Source organism: Caloenas nicobarica, chromosome Z (assembly GCF_036013445.1).
Source record: "Caloenas nicobarica isolate bCalNic1 chromosome Z, bCalNic1.hap1, whole genome shotgun sequence".
Lineage (NCBI taxonomy): Eukaryota > Metazoa > Chordata > Aves > Columbiformes > Columbidae > Caloenas > Caloenas nicobarica.
In genome coordinates, this window is record NC_088284.1 from 104,400,642 (window position 1) to 104,420,706 (window position 20,065).

At 52.8% G+C, this 20,065-nt stretch overlaps 1 protein-coding gene across 1 annotated transcript; it reads right to left on the reverse strand.

Moving 5' to 3' along the window:
• Positions 1 to 9,607: 9,607 nt before the first annotated feature.
• On the reverse strand, positions 9,608 to 16,845 carry CDCP2 (CUB domain containing protein 2). The gene is made up of 6 exons (XM_065657534.1): positions 16,770 to 16,845; positions 14,686 to 15,033; positions 14,264 to 14,608; positions 13,448 to 13,801; positions 10,120 to 10,298; positions 9,608 to 9,922 (listed from the first exon to the last, which is right to left on the reverse strand). The coding sequence occupies exons 1-6, from the start codon at positions 16,843 to 16,845 to the stop codon at positions 9,608 to 9,610; spliced, it is 1,617 nt and encodes a 538-aa protein (XP_065513606.1).
• Positions 16,846 to 20,065: the final 3,220 nt, after the last annotated feature.

Genomic DNA, 20,065 nt, shown 5'->3' on the forward strand with positions numbered 1-20,065 from the left:
TAGGTCAATAAAGACTTAACACTGGTTGGCCAGGCTGTAGTAAGAGATGTGAAAACCCTCAGTTTTATTTCTTACAAGTAGTCAGCTCTATTTCCCACTTAAATAACTTCAAACTGCGCAGCTGTAATTGAATTCACGTGTCCTGGACTGTCATGGAAGGAGGTCGGGATCAATGAACAACCCAGGTTTTCCTTCCAGAGCTACAACACCAAGACCTGTAGTATTTATTTCCATCTTTCTCTTCCTGATGCTGGGCTGTGTTTTCTCTATTTAGGTAACTTGTGAGAAGCAAAAATCCTGAAAATTAGGAACTTCTGGTCCTAGTGAAAGCCAGGCCAGAGCAGTTTCCTACACAGGCCAGATACGGTCAGAGAACTTTGGCTGTTCTGAACACATGGCCAGTTTATGCAGTGTGTTGGTTTGCAAGACAGGTCTAGGAACTGCCCAAATTGTTCACAGTGCAGGTAACAACTGAGGACAGTTGCTGTCTGAAAGTGAACTGCTCGATAGCGATGGCAGCTCTATTCTGAAAACAGCAACTCAGCGAGATTCACTTCTGTTTTTACAGTTTAGCCCTGGGAACCAAGTCGGAGAGGGGAAAGTGATGTGGGTGAATCTTTCCCCTCTTACTAGTTTACTAATCCAAAACTGGTCCTAAACTAATCCTACAACAGTCCTGTGGAAGGGATGCCAATTCATGACACAGCACTGTAAAATTTAACAGCGAGAGCAACGTAGATATAAACAAGCACCTGCCATGAGAGTTCCTGTGTTGTTTGCAACACGTGGAGGAACAGGAAGATGGTGGGGAGCATGAGCCTTGTGCTCAAAGTGCATTCAGAAAAAAGCAAAACTACAACCTGACCACATCTTATCCTGTCTGAAGTGGTGCAAGCTGAAAGAGAGACCAGCCGCTGTCAGCAGGCCCGTGAGTTCCGTTCTCTGTAACCTTGCAGACTGTCCGAACATCACCCGGGGTTAGCGTGGGACAGCCAGCGCCTTCCCGAGCCTGCAGACAGCAGGAACACCTCAGATGCACGTGAGCTCCTCTGCTCCAGGCAAACTACAAGCTCAGTCTGTCCTATGCTGTCAGGCTCCGATTTGGGATATAAGCAAAGCTCTGCTGTGCCCATCTCTTCCAGGTGACTTTTTCCCTGCCCTCTCCTCATCCCTGACACCTTTCTTTTCTGAACTGCCTTCAGGGAAGAAAGATTCTGTTTATTTGTTTGATCTACTTTGGATACCTTCAGCTCTTCAAGGTACACATCACAGAGGGGTTTTTTTTTAACTTCATTCTCAATACGTGCCAAATATTTTTCTTTTAGGAACTAATTTCAGGGATGCAGAGTTACTGTACATGGGGATAAAACTCTCCTATGAATTTCTTCTATTTTCTGGCTAATATTTTTGCCCAGCTTTTTTTCCAAGGAACCTAAGTGTATAGCACCGGGTCCAGCTCTTGCAACTTGATGTTAAAGCTGGCAGTATCACTTGGGCTGAAGATTCAGAGACTCAGGTTTGCATAAAACTGACTGTCTGGAGGAACTGGAAAAGATCCCAGAGGGTTGGACTTGAGACCTGCAGCACAGGGTGAAATGTAGAGAACAAGGGAATGGTTTAAGGACAAAACCAGAAAGGAAGGTGGGGAAGAATAACAAAACTAGAGACAAAAAAAAGCAATAGGCCAAAGGAGGGTTTCATTTTCCCGAAAAGCAATGCTGAATGTGACAAGAAGATACTCAATACCTGACAGTAATCAAGTTTTTAATTATGCTGTAAAGACCAGATTCCCCCCTTGAAGCAATCTCACCTACACAACTGCATTTATTTACGCCTAGTCATACGCCTAGGGAGCAGTTCACGCCTTCTCCAGCTAAAGCCAAGCTCAGCCCCTTCTCACTTCCCTCCCTGACGGGTGCAGCCAGTGGGGAGACTGGAGCTCATGCATAAAGCAGGAGGCCAGCGCTGGCTGGTTCCCAGCCCGTGTCATTTCTGGAAATCCCTTGAAATAGAGGGTCAGGAAGGGCACAGGCACCTGAACCCTACAGAGCACACCTCGCCCAAGGCTGGCCTGGCTCCGAAATGTCTGATCTGCTTCAGTTTGCCTGTGGCACACCTACTCCCAGGGAGTCCTGCAGGACCCTCACCCGCTCAGGTTCCCCACCACATGGGTTTACACCTCCAGCTGGGGGATAAAAAGGCCCCTCATGCATCCTAAAGTTTGGCTTCACTGGTCCAGGCACGCGTTTCTCCTAAATTCTGCTGTTTCTCCTCTGGTTTTACTTGGCAGCTGCTGTGCGTTGCAGACCAGCCACAAGGTATCAGCAAGTCTCCTTACACAGGCAGGGACTCTCCACAAGCTCCTGTCTTCACACTGGGGAAACCCTTTTAGATTAAAAGGGAGGATGAAAGGGCTGAGCAGTGGCTCCCTTGGGCAAGGTGTCTCTGGCATGGTGCCTTTGAAATAGCTGGTTCCCTTTTTACAGGGGAAACATTAAATCAAGAAACCTCCCAGCCTGGAGAAAAGGTTCTTTTTTCCCCTTTTTTTAACAGATTAAGCCCAGCTCATAGATTTTTTTTTTTTTTTAGTGAAAGAGACCTGCTGCACCCAGCAAAGAGAGGAGGGAAGCACCTTCTGGAGCTGAGGGACATCTGCTCTCCTCCCCACATGAGCTGTTGGCCCTGGGGGAATGCAGGGTGGGCTCAGAGCCACCCCAGGAAGGATGGAGGGGGAATTCACCCCTGCCAGAGCCAACTTCTGACCCTGGCTTCTGAAGAGCAATTTTTGAGAGGCACCAGGTGACAGCTTGCCCTGTTCCCCATCAGCAGGCACAGCTCAGGAGAGCTTTGTCCTGCCGCAAATTACTTGGGCGAAAGGAGACAGGAGTAGACAAGACCCTCCCTGTCCTTCAGAGAACAAGGTGCACAGCAGCTCACCATTTTTTCATCTTTTAAGAGGCTCTTCAAAGGTTTCTCCACAAAAGAACCCAAACTTTTAGATCTCATTTGCTTCCCTGGCAGACCTATAACATGAAGGGCTTGCTAGGCTGGCCCCGGATTAAGAGGCACTAAGGCAAGGAGCAGCCAGAAATGTCTTTTGGAGCCCAGATCATTTGAACAAGGCTCCGAGAACCTTCCTCCCAGGGTATGTTCACACACCATGGGGCAGGAGCATCAGATGGAGCAGAAATTGGGGTATGGAGCAGAAATTGGGGTCTGGAGCAGAGGAGGGATGGAGGAAAGCAGAAAAGAAGAGGCAGAAGGAGAAAAGCATGTCGGGGAGCTCCCCAGCCCCGCAGCCAACAAACCCTTGCTCGCCCGTGCAGTGCACAGCACAAGCAGCACTGAGCTTCCCTTGCTGCTTTAAATGGCTGCGGCACTTTTAAAGTGTTTTCAATGCTAATGAGTGAGCCCTCTCATAGCAGAGCTCATGTTGGGGAGGATACCACAAGGGCTGGAGAGCTCTCCTGCATTTGTTTAAACACTCCTCTGCACAGGCACTGATACTGCAGGTTAAATCCCATGCCCCAATTCAGGTGGATGTACTGGCATTTCACAGGAGGGGAAACTGAAGCACAAAGGGCCTCTGACATGCCACGGGGTGCGGAAAAGGGAAGCCCGTGCTAAGGTTACGCTGCAATTAATGATGCTCTAATTCTTCTGCTGGCAGTCCACTGAACAACATCCACAGTTTCTGTCAATTAGACTAGATTATGGGATAATCTTTGTTAATTCTACATTATTATATAGCAAGTGGCTATATCCCTGTAAATGGTGCTCCTATAATGGACAAACACTGTTCCTCCAGCACAGCCAGCCCCAATGGCAAAAAACGAAAAGCCAAAGCTGTGGCCAATATTTTGCCTGAGATGAAATTTTCACATTGCAAACAGTGCAGTCCTGTCCTAGACGGAGAGAGGAGGAGGAGGAGGGCTGTGGTGTGCAGAGCCAGCGGGAGAGGGGGGGACAGCGTCAAATCCACATCCCCCAAACCTGCTGCAAAGGCATGACTGTAAGATCAGAATCCAGCTGTAAACTCTCCCATACATCATGGAGCAAATGCCACATTCAGCCTCCGCACACCAAAACCCCCGTGGGCAGGGGAGGAAAACCTTGCTGTCCCTGGGGCTGTGACAACCAGGAAACAGGGTTTAAAATAAGCTGTGAAAACTGCTCCCAGTGAACACCATCATTGCATTTTTAATTGTCCATATGCGTGATCCATTCTGATTCCTCAGACGGCAGGGCTGCTTGACTACTGCCTCCTCAGCTGTGCCACCATGGCTGGGGTCTCTAGCAGGTACCTGCGTGCCCAAGGCAGTGATGCCCCACACCAGGTTAGCATTGCCCACCCAAGAAGGCAGGGTTAGCCACTGCTCTGTGGAAAGGGGCTGTGGTTTGCTAGGGAGGGGGGTCTGCATGTGGCCGAGGCCAAAGGGGGTGGCAGGTCCTGTTTCCCATATTGCTAGTTCACATCACGAGACTTCAACTCATGTAGGGACACCGTAGGGAGACTGGATGGCCGAAGGCTGGATGTGAGTTGCTGATGGGGAAGGAAAAAATCCCAGGTGTGAGGTCTAACAGCTGCTTGGCTCAAGAAAATAACTCCATGGCTCCCCAGGTGTCACAAGTCTGCCAGTTCTCTGCACTCCACTCCCAGGCTGCGGGACTTGAGTGTAAAAACTTAAAATACACAAATAACTCTCTGAGCAGAGGAATAGGGGGAGAGGGAAGAAATCACCAGAGGAGAGCTGAGTGAGACATTTAAATACATTTCCCCCTTTCCCTCAGCAGGAGCCTGACATGGGGGAGCAGACCAGCTACCACATCTACAACATGAGGCTGAACACACATCCCAATGGTTCACTGCAAGAGCACAGAGGGGAACAGCTTCTGGAGCAAGGGGAGCTCCCAAACCAGCGTGAGCTCAGGGACTGCTGACACCCACAGCGAGAGCATGCACCCCACAGCCCCGGTTCTGGCTCCCCTTCCCACCACAGGCATCGCTGGCATTACCTCAGATAACTTCAATGATCATTACATAGAATGAACCACCAAAGGACAGTTGCCTGGTAAGCGATGAGAACCCAGCTGGTGCTCAGGAAGCTTTTCTCTTTCTTTCTTTCTGTAGCCAGCAAGGTGACACACTGACCATTTTATTTTCATTTTAAGAGAAAGATGTGAGTCAGCAGAATCTCACTGTGCCCCTCAGGCCACATAAATCACAAGCAAGCAGAGCGTGTGATGCTTCTGCTTAAGGAAGCATCAGGACCTCCTTTGTTTTTTCCAGGCATGGAGACCTGGGATCTATAAAGCATTCCTAGAAGGAGAACGACTCAAGCTACATGTCACAGCCAAAGCATTGCTTTGGAAAGGAGAAGCCCCTCAAACAGCTATCTCCTGTGCAGTGACCCCCCAGGGCTGGGTTTACAGCCCCTGACCCGCAGCATCACTCTGCCTATGGGAGCAGGGCCAGACCTGGGGTGCTGAGCTCGGGTGATGAATCAAACACCTGCTCCCTAATTACAGCACCACAGCCAGAGGGGCCGCGTCCCCCTCCCCACACCAGCAGACTGCAATATGTGCAGCCAGGGTGCAGGAGCAACCAGAGAGCCCCAGGCTCTACTCCACGCTGCAGGGACAGACCCTGTGTCCCTGGCAGCCTCCAGCATGGCCACCACGGAGCCACCCAGCCCCAGGTTATCCCCAGAGCTCACCCAGCTGCTGCACTGCTCAGCCTCTTGCCTCCTTCATGCTGCTCCAGGGGACTGGAGAGGGTGATGCCAGCTCAAGCAAGGTATCACCTTGCTTGCCCCACACTCCTTCCCAGCCCCACAGTGCCCCTCCTGCCTGCCCACAGCTTTATGGGCATCAGAGGGACTCTGTGTGACACTGGGTTCAGCTATGTCCATTTTCACCCCCAGCAGAGTGCTCCCTCCCTGGGATGCTGCTCATGGCCAACATTGAGTGACTGCCTGCACCTAAGCAGGGCTGCTCCGGGTGCAGGTGGGATTTTCCGAGGCTGCCAGACCCTCGCGTTGTGGATCAATGACACCGTTACCCAGCCACACATATGCTTGCTGCGAGCCCCAGTGGGATGCCCCGTTCTGCCCAGTGCCTCCGGGCGGGGGGAGCAAGGTCCTGCACAGGCAGCAGTGCCCATTTTGGGGCACTTCCACCATCGTTGTATTTACCCAGTGCAGCAGCACAAAAGCACAGCGCCCATCAGCACATCCCTCATCAGCCCATCACACCAGCGTGACACGTTAGGAAAACCTTCCCAGTAAATAGAGAAAATGCAGAGATTGCTGGGACTTTTGGGATATTTTAGCCCAGCTTCGCTCTGGTAGAAGCGATTCCTCCAGGGAGGGAGAGGAATAAACCAAGCAATCTCCTGGGGGCTCTTCCAGTCCTGTTTTCTATGATCTACAATTTTCACCAGCCATTCTTCATCAGATTTGCTTGCAGGCATTTGCAGGGAGATAACAGAGGCTCTCGCTTGCGCACAACAGCAAAGCCTTTGTCTGCTCCAGAGGGACACGACTCCACGTCCACAAGCAAAGCCGGGAGATGGGGCGGCTGCATTCAGCCCATGCAATCAAATCATCAGGCTCTAAATAATTAACCAGATGAGTAACGGGAGCGCTGCCTGTGTCCACTGCTCTCCCTGCCTGCTCAGGAAATGCTGGGCAAATGCTAAGGAGGGAAACTGAGGCCCGATGTGTGAGGACCATGGGCATGGCAGAGGGGAGGGAGTCCCAGTGATGGATTCCTTCTCCAAAGGCACACACCACAGATGATTTTGGCTGGGCTCTCCTCTTGCCACAGCTTTTGGTGGAGACCCTGAATAGGAGTTTGCTGTCTCTGTGCCGCAGTTTCACCAGGTTCTTCCTCGAGTGGGGTATATTCAAGCTCAGTTTTGTGCAAAGCTGGAGCTCCTAGTAGGTGAAGCCTCTTTTTCCCAGCAAACCAGGCGAGGACGCGCCCATCCTGTGGGCAAAGGGCTGGATGCAAAATGATTCGATGGTTCTGTGATGCTGCTGGGCGCTGCGGGCTCCCTGTCAGCCGTGAGCCGCTGCAGCGTTCACCTGTTTCAGCAAAATCCGGGCTGCCAGGAAGGTTGATTATATCTTTAAGTTTCTTCGGTTGTCAAATCTTGTAACTATTGTCTGAAGCTGACAGTGATACACCTGGCAATTAGGTGGCAGCAAGGCTTTGCAGGCAGCAGGGGGGGTCTGGCCTTGTTTCCCATCTATGTACAAGCTCTCAAAATATTGCCTTAATGGAGCCTAAGAGTGCTGGCAAATATTTCACTCCGGAATCTTGCATTTGACAACATGTTGCACCAACAAACACCGAATCAATCAGGGCTCCAATAATGAAGGCTCCTCGTTAGGAGGCATGCGCAGATTTGTGCCTACTTTCCTCCCCAGACACCCTCTTAGGCATCCACAGGCTGGTGCAAAACAGGAGGAAAAGCTGCTTGATCACCTTCGTTTTCCTTTACTGATTCTTCTGATGCTCAGCAGCAGGTACAACCTGTCGCAGGGGCTGTGAGAGGCAGGACATCGGTCAGGAAAGCCTCTCACCTATGGGACTGTCCTGTCAGCCCCTGCTAAAACCCCCTTGGGTGGATGCAGTAGCAAGAGGGGTTTGCTGTGCAGGGCGATGCTGCCACAGGGACAGCTGGTACCTTCCATAGGATGGAGTCCCCTTGGGAGATAGTGCTACCAGAAAAAAAAAGGGCTCCTAGATTAGCCCCTGCCCTCAGCTTCAATTTTTTTTGCCCTTGAATGACCACATTTGGACATTTTAAGATCCCTCCCTGCATCACAGTGTGTTTTACACAGGCTGGGCTGGGCGGCCTCTATGCCAGGCTCCCAGGGCTGCATTCACCCTGCTGCTGAAGCAAGATTTGACGTTGGCTTCACCATGCGCTGGCTCTGACCCATGCCGGGACAAACACAGGCAGGTCTGCCATAGCCACCCCTGTGTGATGCTGAAAGGGAGTTTTCTTTTAATTGGTACAGCACAAGAGGTGCGTCAGGGCAGCCAAAGGAGTTTTCCCTGGAGCTTTAGAGCCTCTAGATCAGGGGCGTCAAACTCATTTTCACCGGAGGCCACATCGGCCTCGCGGTTGCCTTCAAAAGGCCAAATATAATTTTAAGACTGTATAAATGTAACTACTCCTACATTAATCCAGTCTTAAAATTACATTTGGCTCTTTGAAGGCAACCATGAGGCTGATGTGGCCTCCAGTGAAAATGAGTTTGATGCCCCTGCTCTAGATGGAGGCAGGGAGGACACATCTTGGAGTCACCATCCCCAGAGGTGTTTACAAGACATGTAGATGAGGTTCTTAGGGACTTTGCCAAGGTTTCAGACTCCAGAAGTGATACTGGTATGGAGCTCACAGTGCTGGACACCTGGACGTTCTGTAAAGGAGGAAAACGCAGAAGAGAAATGGTTCTCTTTGCCTTCAGCTGCTGGTGGCTGAAGCGCTCAGGTGAGTCCTGCAAGGAAGGGGTGGGTTAGACAATGTGTGAAGATCAAACAAGGAGCTCCAGGGCCCATGGACATCCAGAAACACCTCCTGAGAACATCTATATGAGCTAAATTGATACTTGACAAGCGGGGATACCTATAACACAGCTCCACAGTATCCCCCCCCGAGCACAGGTGGGAGCGTGGAAAGTATTTTTTGGGAATATTGCTGTGTTTGGGGGTGGTTTGTACCTTCAAGAATTCAGCTAGAAGTAATTGACAGGGTGATTTGCAGCCATCAACAAACAATGTCACTTTCCCAAAAGCAGCAGCACTGGAGGGAAAACAAATTGAAGCAGGTGTGGGAAGAGTTAGGAAGCTCAAGAATTGTGTTCCCAAGCCAAATGGACAGATTGAGACAGAGGAAAACAAATTGGGAAGGGAAACGGCTGCCTAGTGCCCAGATTTTTCAGGCGCTGGGAAGAGATGGAGATTGGGTTCAGGCTCTGTTTCGGGGCCTGGGAGCTGTGTCTGCCTCTGAGCAGCTGTGTTAGAGCTCAGCCTGGGGTGAGGGTGGATTTTGGGGTGCATTTCCACCCTGGGCAGGGCAGGGATTGCAAGCCCTTAGTTCAAGAAGGACAGGGAACTGCTGGAGAGAGTCCAGCGCAGGGCCATGAAGATGCTGAAGGGAGTGGAGCATCTCCCCTATGAGAAAAGGCTGAGGGAGCTGGAGCTCTTCAGCTTGGAAAAGAGGAGACTGAGGGGTGACCTCATTAATGTTTATAAATATATAAAGGGTGAGTGTCACAAGGATGGAGCCAGGCTCTTCTTGGTGACAACCAACGATAAGACAAGGGACAATGGGTGCAAATTGGAACATAAGAGGTTCCACTTAAATATGAGAAGAAACTTCTTCACAGTGAGGGTGACAGAGCCTGGAACAAGCTGCCCAAGGAGGTTGTGGATTCTCCTTCTCTGCAGACATTCAAAACCCGCCTGGATGCCTTCCTGTGTAACCTCACCTGGGTGTTCCTGCCCTGGTAGGCGAATTGGACTAGATGATCTTTCGAGGTCCCTTCCAATCCCTAACATTCGGTGATTCTGTGATGTGGGGAGCAGCATCCTACAGAAGCACCAGCCCCACCACCGCAATGACCATGAGGAGCCCAGCCAGGATGCAGATGCTGATGAAGACAATGTCACTGGTGTCCTGGCTCCTGATTTCGCGGGTATCCATCGCTTCCCCTTCTCGCTGCTGGGCATCCACCAGGTTTTCTCCCTGGCTGAGCCTGGACGGGTCAGGGCCGATGATGAGGGTCACTGAGGCTTCCTTCCTCTTTGGCTCACACTGCACCTCGTACTGGTGAATGTCCTCCTGGTCACCTGCTGAAAAATCGATGTAGAGGGTGCTGACGATGACAGATGTGTTGTTGCGTTTCTGCAAGACAAGGGTCACGGCTCATCAAGGCTTTGTGCAGCTCGTTTTCACAGAGGTCTGGAGGGTATTGGCCCACAGATCAGACCAGCATCTACTGGGAAGATGGGACTGGGAACTCCTCTCTGCAGCTGGTACAACCGGCATGGGGCTAAACATCTATTCAGCTTGCTTTAAAAGAAGGTTTGCTGACCACGTACCTGGGATTCGGTGCCGCAGGTGTCGAACCTGGTGTGTATTTTAAAGTTGCCGCCAACCACCTGGGCCGCACAGGAGGGGGTCCCCAAATAAATCCTATTCTTCTCCAGCTGGGCCAGGGACCGCACGGGGATCTGGATGTGGAAGTCTGTCCGGGTGCAGCTGATGTTGACAGGCACGACTATTGGGATAGAAAAGAAGGTCCACGTGAAGGTCCATTGGGATAGGGTTTCCCCAGGCTGCAGTGACTGCAGGAGCTATGGGCAGAGCCACAGCTGTTCTCCGAGCTCACTGTCCCCATCACACACGAACAAGGCAACTGATGGTGCCAGGAGTACCAGGGACATTGGCCTCGTGAGTTTGCCGTGCATCTTGCAGTACCTGGACTCATGTGACGAGTTTTCAGGCAGAAAGGAGCTACACCTGAAATGCAGAATGCATTATTTTATATATTAATTTTAACCCTGCCGTGTGACAAGGTCAGACACGATTGGCTCCCAGGCGTTGCCCTGCTTTCTGCCACTCTCCACCACTACAAAGCCAGGGAAACATTTGAGTTGCTGCCCAGGATTAGACCGTGAAAGCTTTGCTGATGGCTTGATATGGGCACAGAGCTTCCCGACATGCTACAACACTCCTGCAAGAGACAGCACTGAAAGGGAGGAGATGTATTTCAGAGTAAGCACACGCCTGCCCACCCTGGAGTGATGCAGCTGCACGGCTGCAACATAGTCCCTGGAGAAGGGTGAGCCAGGTCCCCAGCACTGGGACACCCTTCTGGGCACGGCCTGGCCCAGCCCAGGTCCTGTCCCAAACATCATCAGCCCTCCACCACCCTCAGGATGTTATTTTTGTTGGGGAGCTGGTACGTGGGGGGAATCACAGAATGTCAGGGATTGGAAGGGACCTCGAAAGATCATCCAGTCCAATCCCCCCGGCCAGAGCAGGAACACCCAGATGAGGTTACACAGGAAGGTGTCCAGGCAGGTTTTGGATATCTCCAGAGAAGGAGACTCCACAACCTCCCTGGGCAGCCTGGTCCAGAGTTCTGTCGCCCTCACTGTGAAGAAGTTTCTTCTCATATTTAAGTGGAACCTCCTGAGTTGCTGGAGTTGCTGTTGAGCTGCCCATGACACCAAGATAAAGAGCAAGGCAATGGGGAACCCAGCCCCTCTCCATCGTTCTCCCTCTGACACTGTATTTGCCCCCTCTGAATGCAGAAAGTCTCCAAGCAGGAAAGGCGGCAGGGAGAAAAAACGCCCCTCCCCTCTCCTTTAAAGTTAATCCTCGCTCAGCTTGAACCAACCACTTGGGCAGTATGAATTATTGAATTATTCCAGCTCCCTCTGAATCTTGGCCTTATGAAACTGGTAAGATGCAATAAAATCGATACAAAAAAAATAGTGTCACTTGGCTCCACTTAGTGCATTATAAAACCATTAGAAGATTTACCAAATAACTGAAGTGCATTAGATCAAGAGGAGGAGGAGGAGAAAATGGATCCTCTCTCCTGGCGTGAAGGCTTTCGTTCAAATGGCCATAAATCATGCATGCCCAGCCCAAGTCACACCCTTTCATGGGCCAAAAAGGAATATATCTGAATGGTTGAAGAGAGGGGGATGTGCAGGCTGAGGTGCCCTTTGCCAGGCAGGGCTCCTGAGGCAGCCGGCGGTGGGGAGAGGCCGGTGCCCCCCGTGAGAGCAGCTGGCAGGTGCTGGGGGTTGGATGTGCCATGCAGGCTGCTAATTGCAAACAGATGCCCAAATCACTGGGAAAACATAGTGTGCAGCCTTAGCTTCATGGAGGGAGGCTCGGTTTTGTGGCCAAGCTTTTAGAATCATAGAATCATTTTGGTTGGAAGAAACCCTCAAGATCACCAAGTCCATTAACCCAACACTGCCACTAAATCATGTCCCTAAGAACCTCATCTACACATCTTTTAAACCCCTCCAGAGATGGTGACTCCAGCACTGCCCTGGGCAGCCTGTTCCAATGCCTGACAACCCTTTCCAGGAAGAAATGTTTCCTGATATCCAATCTGAACCTCCTCTAGCACAACTTGAGGCCATTTCTTATTGTCCACTTGCTTGTTATGTGGGAGCAGAGACCAGCGCCCTCCATGCTACAACCTCCTTTCAGGCAGTTGTAGACAGTGATAAGGTCTCCTCTCAGCCTCCTGTTCTCCAGGCTGAACAGCCCCAGTTCCCTCAGCTGTTCCTCATCAGACTTGTGCTCCAGACCCTTCAGCTTTTGTCCTCCCCCAACACACCCGGCAGTGTGTACCGGGGGATGCAGGAGCCTCGGGCAGCTCGTCCATCAGGAACAGGGTTTCTCCATGACCAGACACAGTGAGGCCAAGACTTCTCTCCCTGTACACTGCTGTAAAACAGAAATAAGCAGGATATAGACAGGGATAGCCCTGCCATGCACACTAAAGCCCTTCTAGATGCCTGGTACAACCTCCCTCCAGAGGCTCAGGACAAAACTCTATCCCATTTCTTACTCCTAGAGCCACATACCCCAAAAATCCCTTCTGCTACACTGGAAATGAAGAGGGATTTTGCTACGGAGGCAGAAAAGCTCAGAAACCCAGGGCCAGCCACCCCCAGCTCCTGTGCTGCTGGTCAAGCATCCCTGTTCTGTCTGCAGCCCACCTGCAAGGCTGCCTGTCTGAATCACCCCTGACACACAGGTCAGCTCAGATGTAATTATCTTGAAACACGATGAACACCATAAATTCACTGTCTTCTGAGGTGCAAAGGTTGGCAAGTGCAGGAGAGAGGTTACACGCCACTCCTCCCACCGGCTATGGATGCATTGGTGGGGACACAGGGCAGGTGCTGGGCAGGGCTGGCCATGGATTTGGGAGTGCTGCATCCTGGGGGTCCTGCCCATCCAGCGGTGGAGGAGCCCCTGTGTTTTATATTTGCCTGCTGAGCCATGTGCCAGCAGGGCTGGAGCTTTCCTGGGGAGCTGGGTTGTGACGCTTGAGCTGGTCACCTCCCCTGGGGCATTGGTCCCCTGAAAGCCCCCTGGGTTTTGTCTCTTTTACACCCTAAGAGAGGAGCAGAGCACAGCAGTGGCAAAGATGTGAGGAGGAGAAGCCAGGAAGTATCTCTTAACTAGTAAACACAAACTGGAGCATGCACGTCTCGCAGCCTGAGAGAGCTGGGGCTCACCCACCACATCTCATCCACCCCAGCCCCGAAGAGCTGCAGAACTTGCTCCTGCAGACAAGTATCTTCACTGCACAGTCCTTTGGAAATTACAGGACCTCAGGCATGTCCCAATGGAAATGAAATGCTGCAGAGCACCCAAGTGAGACCTTACCTCCCATGTAGGCAATGGAGAAGCCCCTCTTGGCCGTGTTGCGGTCAGTGTGGAGGACCAGCAGCAGCTGGTTGCTGTGGGAGGTGATGGGTGCCGGGCTCTCCCGCCCGCACCACCGCCCTAGCAGGGACCCTTTCTCAGTGCTGCCATCGAAAGCAGCCAGGTGGTCGTAATCGCAGCCGCCCGTCAGGCTGCTCCGACCCTCCAGCTCCATGTCCAAGAAGAAGACCTTGATCCGATAGCCCAGGGGCAGCTGGATGCTCCACTGGCACTGGAGGTTGTTGGGGTAGAAGTTGGGGTATCGAGGGCTGGAGAAATTCCCTTTGATGGTGGTGAACACCTCCTGGCACTCGCCTGCTCAGGGAAAACAGGGAAAGGAAAAAATGAAACCAAACCTGGAGCCCCCTGGGTGTGGACAAGCTGGTGGCTGAGTCATCACTTGTTTTATTGCTAAAGCATGTTCTGCCACCCCGGCCTTGCATTTGGCTGATGGACAGCCATCGGTTTTGGGGGATGGCAACACCCAAGTTGGCCGAAGTCCTACAAGAGCAGATGGGGAAAACCCAGATCCCCAGGGAACAGCAAGAGCAAGGGTGGCTCTTGTTCATGAGAAAGACAACCCGGAGCCTGGGATAGCCACAACAATGCCATTTGCATTGAGTGGTGATTTACACTTCCCACCATCATTTCATGAGCTCTCCCCAAAGGGCTCCTCTCTGCTATCATCTCCACTTGCTGCTATGGGAAAGCATCATCACCACCACCACCCTGGGGACCCGTCCCCACGTCCTTCCCACCACCCCAAGACCCCCTCACCTGAGTAGAAATGGGCCTTGAAGCCCCTGCCACCGATGTTGAAGTCTGACTTGAAGAGAACGAGGAGGTGTGGGGCGGAGGAGACGGTGCGGGGTGGGCGGGTGCTTCCGCAATAGCGTCCCAGGCCGGGGGCGGCGGTGGTGGGGCCGCCGAAAAGGGCCACGTAGTCGAAGCCGCAGCCCTGGCCACCCTCCACCTGGAAGTCAGCGAACACCAGGGTGAGGGGGCCGCTGCCACCGGCCACCCCAATGGTCCAGCGGCACTCAGCGTCATTGGGGTAGCTCTCGGGGTAGCGGGGGCTGGTGATCTCCCCAGACAGGCCCGTCAGCTGCCCACCACAGGCATCTGCAAGGAGGCACGGGTGATGAGGATGGTGGGGAAGGATGGATGGACGCTCCACCATCGCCATCCCTCCCCGCTACCTTTGCGGTAGGCGGCAGCGAAGCCGCGCTTGGCCACGTGTCGGTCAGAGCGGAAGATGACGGCCATGACGTGCCAGGCGGAGGAGAAGGGTGGTGGGGGGCTGCGGCCGCAGAAGGTGCCCAGGAGGTTGCCCCGGTCCCGGGTGGCCCCGTTGTAGACCTGGAGGTAGTCATAGGCGCAGGCAGCGTGGTACTCCAGCTCAAAGTGGCTGAAGGAGAGCAGGACGGAGGAGCCCTCGGCCACCACGATCAGCCATGTGCACTCCGTCTCGTAGGGGTACGGCCTCGGGAAGTTGGGGCTGGAGAAATTGCCGGAGGGTGCTGAGAGCACCCCGCCACATTTGATGCCTGGGGGACACAGAGGTGGATGTGATGTCCCCTTTCCAGCCTAAAAGGATGGAGACAGGATGCACGGCACCAGTTCCATCCCACCACTGGCACTACCGAAACACCAGCACCCTGCAGATGCCCATTGAGCTTGGCCATCCCTTGTCCCCCAAGGACACATTTCCCCCCCATCACCTTTCATCCCTCCATGTAACCCCCTTCTCCCCGCACCATCCTCACGCTGCCCCATGGCCTGGTTGCAGCAGGGCTCAGCTATGCCCAGGAGATTGTCCTACCAGCAACAGCACCGTGTCCCCATCTATTTATTGCTGGGAACAAGAAAGCAGGGACCGAGTTTCAGAGGCTCAGTGGTTCCAGACTTTCAGGTGTCACGGCTACCCAGCCCTTCAGCTTTGTGTCTCCTGCTGCTGATGTTCTTTCCAGATAATGGTGATATTGGTGAATTCAAGCTGGGAGAAATGGGGGTGAAGGGCTCGAAGCACTTAACAGTGAGTTATGCACGTAGGGATCGATTTTCTAATGAAATCTTTATACTGAGACATAGCTATCATAAAATAAGGCCGAGGAAGAGGGACACTGCTACCTGCCCCTCAGTCTGATTAGGGTTGGGGTGAAAAGGCTGATATAGCAGGCACATACATCATGTCTGGGGGGGACACAGACTCTGTGTAGCCTCTGGGGCACATGTGCGGGTTCCCAAGCAAGGCTGGGTGCTCACTGCCATCAATCTGGGCCAAGTATATTGCAAATCAATAGTCAGCCAGTGTGCATTGCTGTCCATCACGCTCACTGGTGTGGTGACCTCCTGGCGATGGGAGTTCCTGCAGATGCGTGTGATGCAGCACCACAGCAAATGGGTAAGGGGTGGCGGGCGGAGCGGGGCGTGTGTTTCCACAAGCAGCAAAGCTGGCCAGATCTAAAAAATCACCCTGCTAATTACCGGGGATAAAGTAATATGAGGCTGATACTAAAGGAATAATGTTATTGAGATAAATATCCAAGAGGGCAGCCTGTAGGAGGGGTAAGTAGCCACAGGGCAGGTAGATGGAAGGATGGATGAAGGGCTGGGAGCCTCAGGGTGCTCTGGGAAGCCCAGGTGGGTGCAGGCAAGGGGGTGAGCAGGCAGCACCAGCCAACGGGGCAGCTGCTCACCGCTCAGGAGCACCTGCACCAGGGCCAAGGATGGGTTTGGATTTCTGAGAACAGCCCTGCCGTTTTGGGGGAGGGGTATCACTCACCAGCTGAGTTGCAAGGCTGACCTGGCCTACTCTGTCCCCCAAATTACTGTGTTGTCTGCTAGCCTTGCCCTGCATCCTGGGGGTGTTTTATCCAGGTAAGGTGAGGGGTTTATTACATGCATAGCAACATACACATGCATACATAAATTCACCTATATATGTGTGTGCATATACATGTGCAACTCCAGAAGTTAACTAACCTTTCAGCAAAGCACCTGTACACCAAAACAGGACAATCCCTTCCTGCAATCTTCAGTAAAATAAGCATGAAGCAGAAACTCAAGCACTCACTGGAGTCCCACGCTTGTAGCAACTGCAGATCCCAGCTCCTTTCCCCAGGCCAAGCTGGGTGGCCCCTGTCTCTTCACGGGCTGAGCGCTGGGACCCGCTCGCACCCCAGAGCAGCCACAGCACCTGCAAACAACCCTCTCCTCCCCGGGGACCACAGATGCCCATCAGCCCCAGGGTCCCCACTGGGAGCTGGGATTGGGTTCTTACCTCTGCTGGGAGCATCCCCCAGAGCCCCGCACAGCACAGCCAGCACTGCCAGGCATCCCGCCCCCACGCACCCCATCCTCCGGCAGGCAAATCTCCCCTCAGCGGCACCCGAGCATCCTTTCGAAGCTGTCTATCTGGGAGGAAAAAAATAAATAGAGAAATAAATAAAAAGCAGGAGGACTGTAGAATTAATAGCAGGATGAATAATTCATCGCTTGTTTGAATTAAGAGCGGCAAGGTAACTTGATCTATTCCTCCCTTCCTTCACTTGGTTTTAATGATCTGGATCAAATATCCTAAGGATTTACACTATACCAGATACCTTGTCAATACACTATATTTAGAAGAGATATTAATGTTTCAGATATGGTGTATAACAGCAGTAAGTCTGGGCTGACAATATGCCCTTAAGGGGCTATGAAAATAATTTAGTTCACCAGGCAAGTCAGTGAACCAAAATGGGAATTTCAGACTTACCACAGAAAAACACCTCAGGAATTAACATGATTTATACTGCAGCATCCACTGCACAGAGCTAACCAGTAGTAAAGGCTAAAGAAACAGCGAAAAGGATTTAAACACCGCCGCGTCTCCACGTCGCTGCCAGGTCAGCATCCCTGCAGCGAGTGCCCGGGCTCAGCGGGATGCGCAGCCTGGGAGAGCGGCAGTCGCCAGCACTAAAGATCGCAAATCCTACCTCCCCCGAGGAAGATTAGAGATGAATTGTGACTCACGGGCAAAAAGCATCGATTATTATAGAACCTGCTAAGGCCTTGGAGAATTACCATGTTCTTTCATGCTAGTTCATGCTCCTTCTTGCCCAGGCTCTTGGATGCGCTCGGCTGAAAGTAATCAAGCCCTTGCATTTGGTGAGGAAGGTGTGCTCCTCGTGCTGTGCCGTGTCAGCTGGAGACACCCCAAACGCAGCAGATTTCAGTTCCTTCCCTCCCACCCAGAAGAGAAAAGACCTTCCTGCTGCCATCACCCACATCCAGATGAATGCCAGGAAACAAAAACCCACAAGGGTGTCCTGGTGTGAGGGACCTGGGCTTTTTTAAGCCACCTTCAAAGCTGCGGGGAAAGAAGCAGTGAGTACCTGTAAATCTCAGGCAGGGAGACAAGTTGCCTTTATTAATTAAGCAATGAGGATCGATGCCCGAGACATTTCCTGTGGATTAATGATGGGCTGGGAGGAGCTGATGGCCTGAGGTGCAGCTAAGGACCATTAACACCAACTGGTCATGAATCCCCAGGAAATGCTTCATGCCAAGGTCGTTAAGTGCCTGCATATATTTATGGGTAATAATAACAACAATAATATTTGTACAGGCTCTCTCCTCGCTGCCCAGCCTTGCTGGAGCTACACCAAGGGCTGGTGGAAGCATTGGGGCATCCCAGCCAGGAGCCCAGCTGAAGTGGGGGACATCGGGGCGCCTGTCCTGAGGTGCTGGGCACTCTGTCACCCCACTAGCACCAGGAGTAAGTGCAAATTGGAGTGAGGAGATGCAAGGCAGCCGTCCCTGTCCCCAGGCACTGTGCAAAGCTCCTGCTCCAGTGCAGGCTCTGGGAGATGGTTGAGATGCTGGTGCATCTCCTACAGACCTCCCAGGGACACTGCAGAACTTAATTAGCTACTGCCCTAACGGGCTTGGAGAGGAGGTCTGTCCCTGTGCCTTGTACAACACATGCAGGGCCAGAGCCCGCAGCAAAGAGGCAGGAGAGCTCTGGCCCATGTTGCAGTGGCCTCTCCTGGATATTTCCATAATCACAGCTCCAGCTCGGCCAGGAGAGCTCAGCCTTCCTGGCCACCATCCCCTGGTTTTGGGGACAACATGCTCCACCGCTTCTCCATTGCTACACATCCATCCTCTTTGCATCCATCTCCAGCAACACCCACTGTCCTCCAAGCCCTTCCACTGCCAGCCTCAGCACCGAGGCACATCCCAGCACACAGCCAGTGTCACAGACACAGCACCCACGTGGTGGCTCTTCTCCATCCCTCCGGCTGCGCTCTGCGGTCCCGCTTTGTGCTGTGTGTCAGCGATACCCCCAGGAGCCGGGGCTGTACAGCACAGCAGCTGTGTCCGCCTCCCAGGAGACCCCATCCATCAACCACCAGCACATTCACCCTTCTCCTGACCTGGGGGTGGCCATCCCTGGCTGCGTCCGAGCCCAGGCAACGCTGCTGGGCAGCGGCAGAGCTGGGCGGGATGCTGGAGAAGGGCAGGAGGAGGATGAGATGCAGCAGAGAGCGGGCAAAGGAGCCAGGCAGGTCCTTCCACACCAAGGTCTGTTTGGGGCTGCTCTGTCTTCGAGGTGTGCTGTATCGGGGCTGCCTCTATTCCTCTGTGAGCAAATTTATAAATCATGAGCCAAAAAGGCATTTGATTCATTTAAATAGAAAGGATGTGATCAGGACTGTGAGACTTCAGAGAAGATCAAAGGTTTAAACACGGTCCCCAGGAGAAACAGGAATTATTTAGGCAGGAAATAATGAGATGAAATTAAGAAGGCATTTAGTTTGCACATGAAGATGAAGAAAGGAAGCGAAGCCCCTCTCCCCAGCCCAGTGCCGTGTGGATGGCGAGGGCTTCCCAGGGGGTGGCCATTGCACCGGAGCTCCCCACCAGCCCCACCCTGGCAGAGAAGTAGGGTGCCAGCACCCCCCACCACCTCCAGCCCCACAGATCCCACAATAACCCACAGCATCACCACCGTTTCCCTATAAATCTGCCACCGCGGAGTGGTTCCTGGGCCTCCAAACGGAAGGAAGCCTCTCCTCTTCCCTTGGTAGGGAAAACCCTGCCCCAGAGCCTTTCCACCCACACAAGCCTCTGAAAAGGGCTGATGGGTTGGGAAGTGGAGACTCATGAGAGATCCAGCCTGAGAAATGACAAAGGGCAGGAGGGGGAAGGGAGAGAAGGGCAGAAAATAGAAAACAAAGTGCCCATGGGTGGTTTAAAGGCCCCTTCCGAGCTCATACTTCCAAGGACATGGTCTCCCCCACAATGTCTCGCCGAGACCCCCCGTCTGCTTGCATCACCTCCTCCCGCTCTGCCCGCTGCCGCAGGATTGCAACCCGCAGCACTCACAGCTTGCTCCGTCTCTCACCACCCTCCCTCTCAGCCGCGAACAAAGACGAGAGGCTTCACGGCAGAACGGCCGGACCAGCTGGGTAGGGTTTAACCAGCATGGCCCATATGTGCTGAAATACCCAGACATATTGGGGTTGCGTTTAAAGGAACAGTCTCGGCTTTTCGCGCAGAAAGTCATCGTTTTCCAAAGCAAGCGTCAAG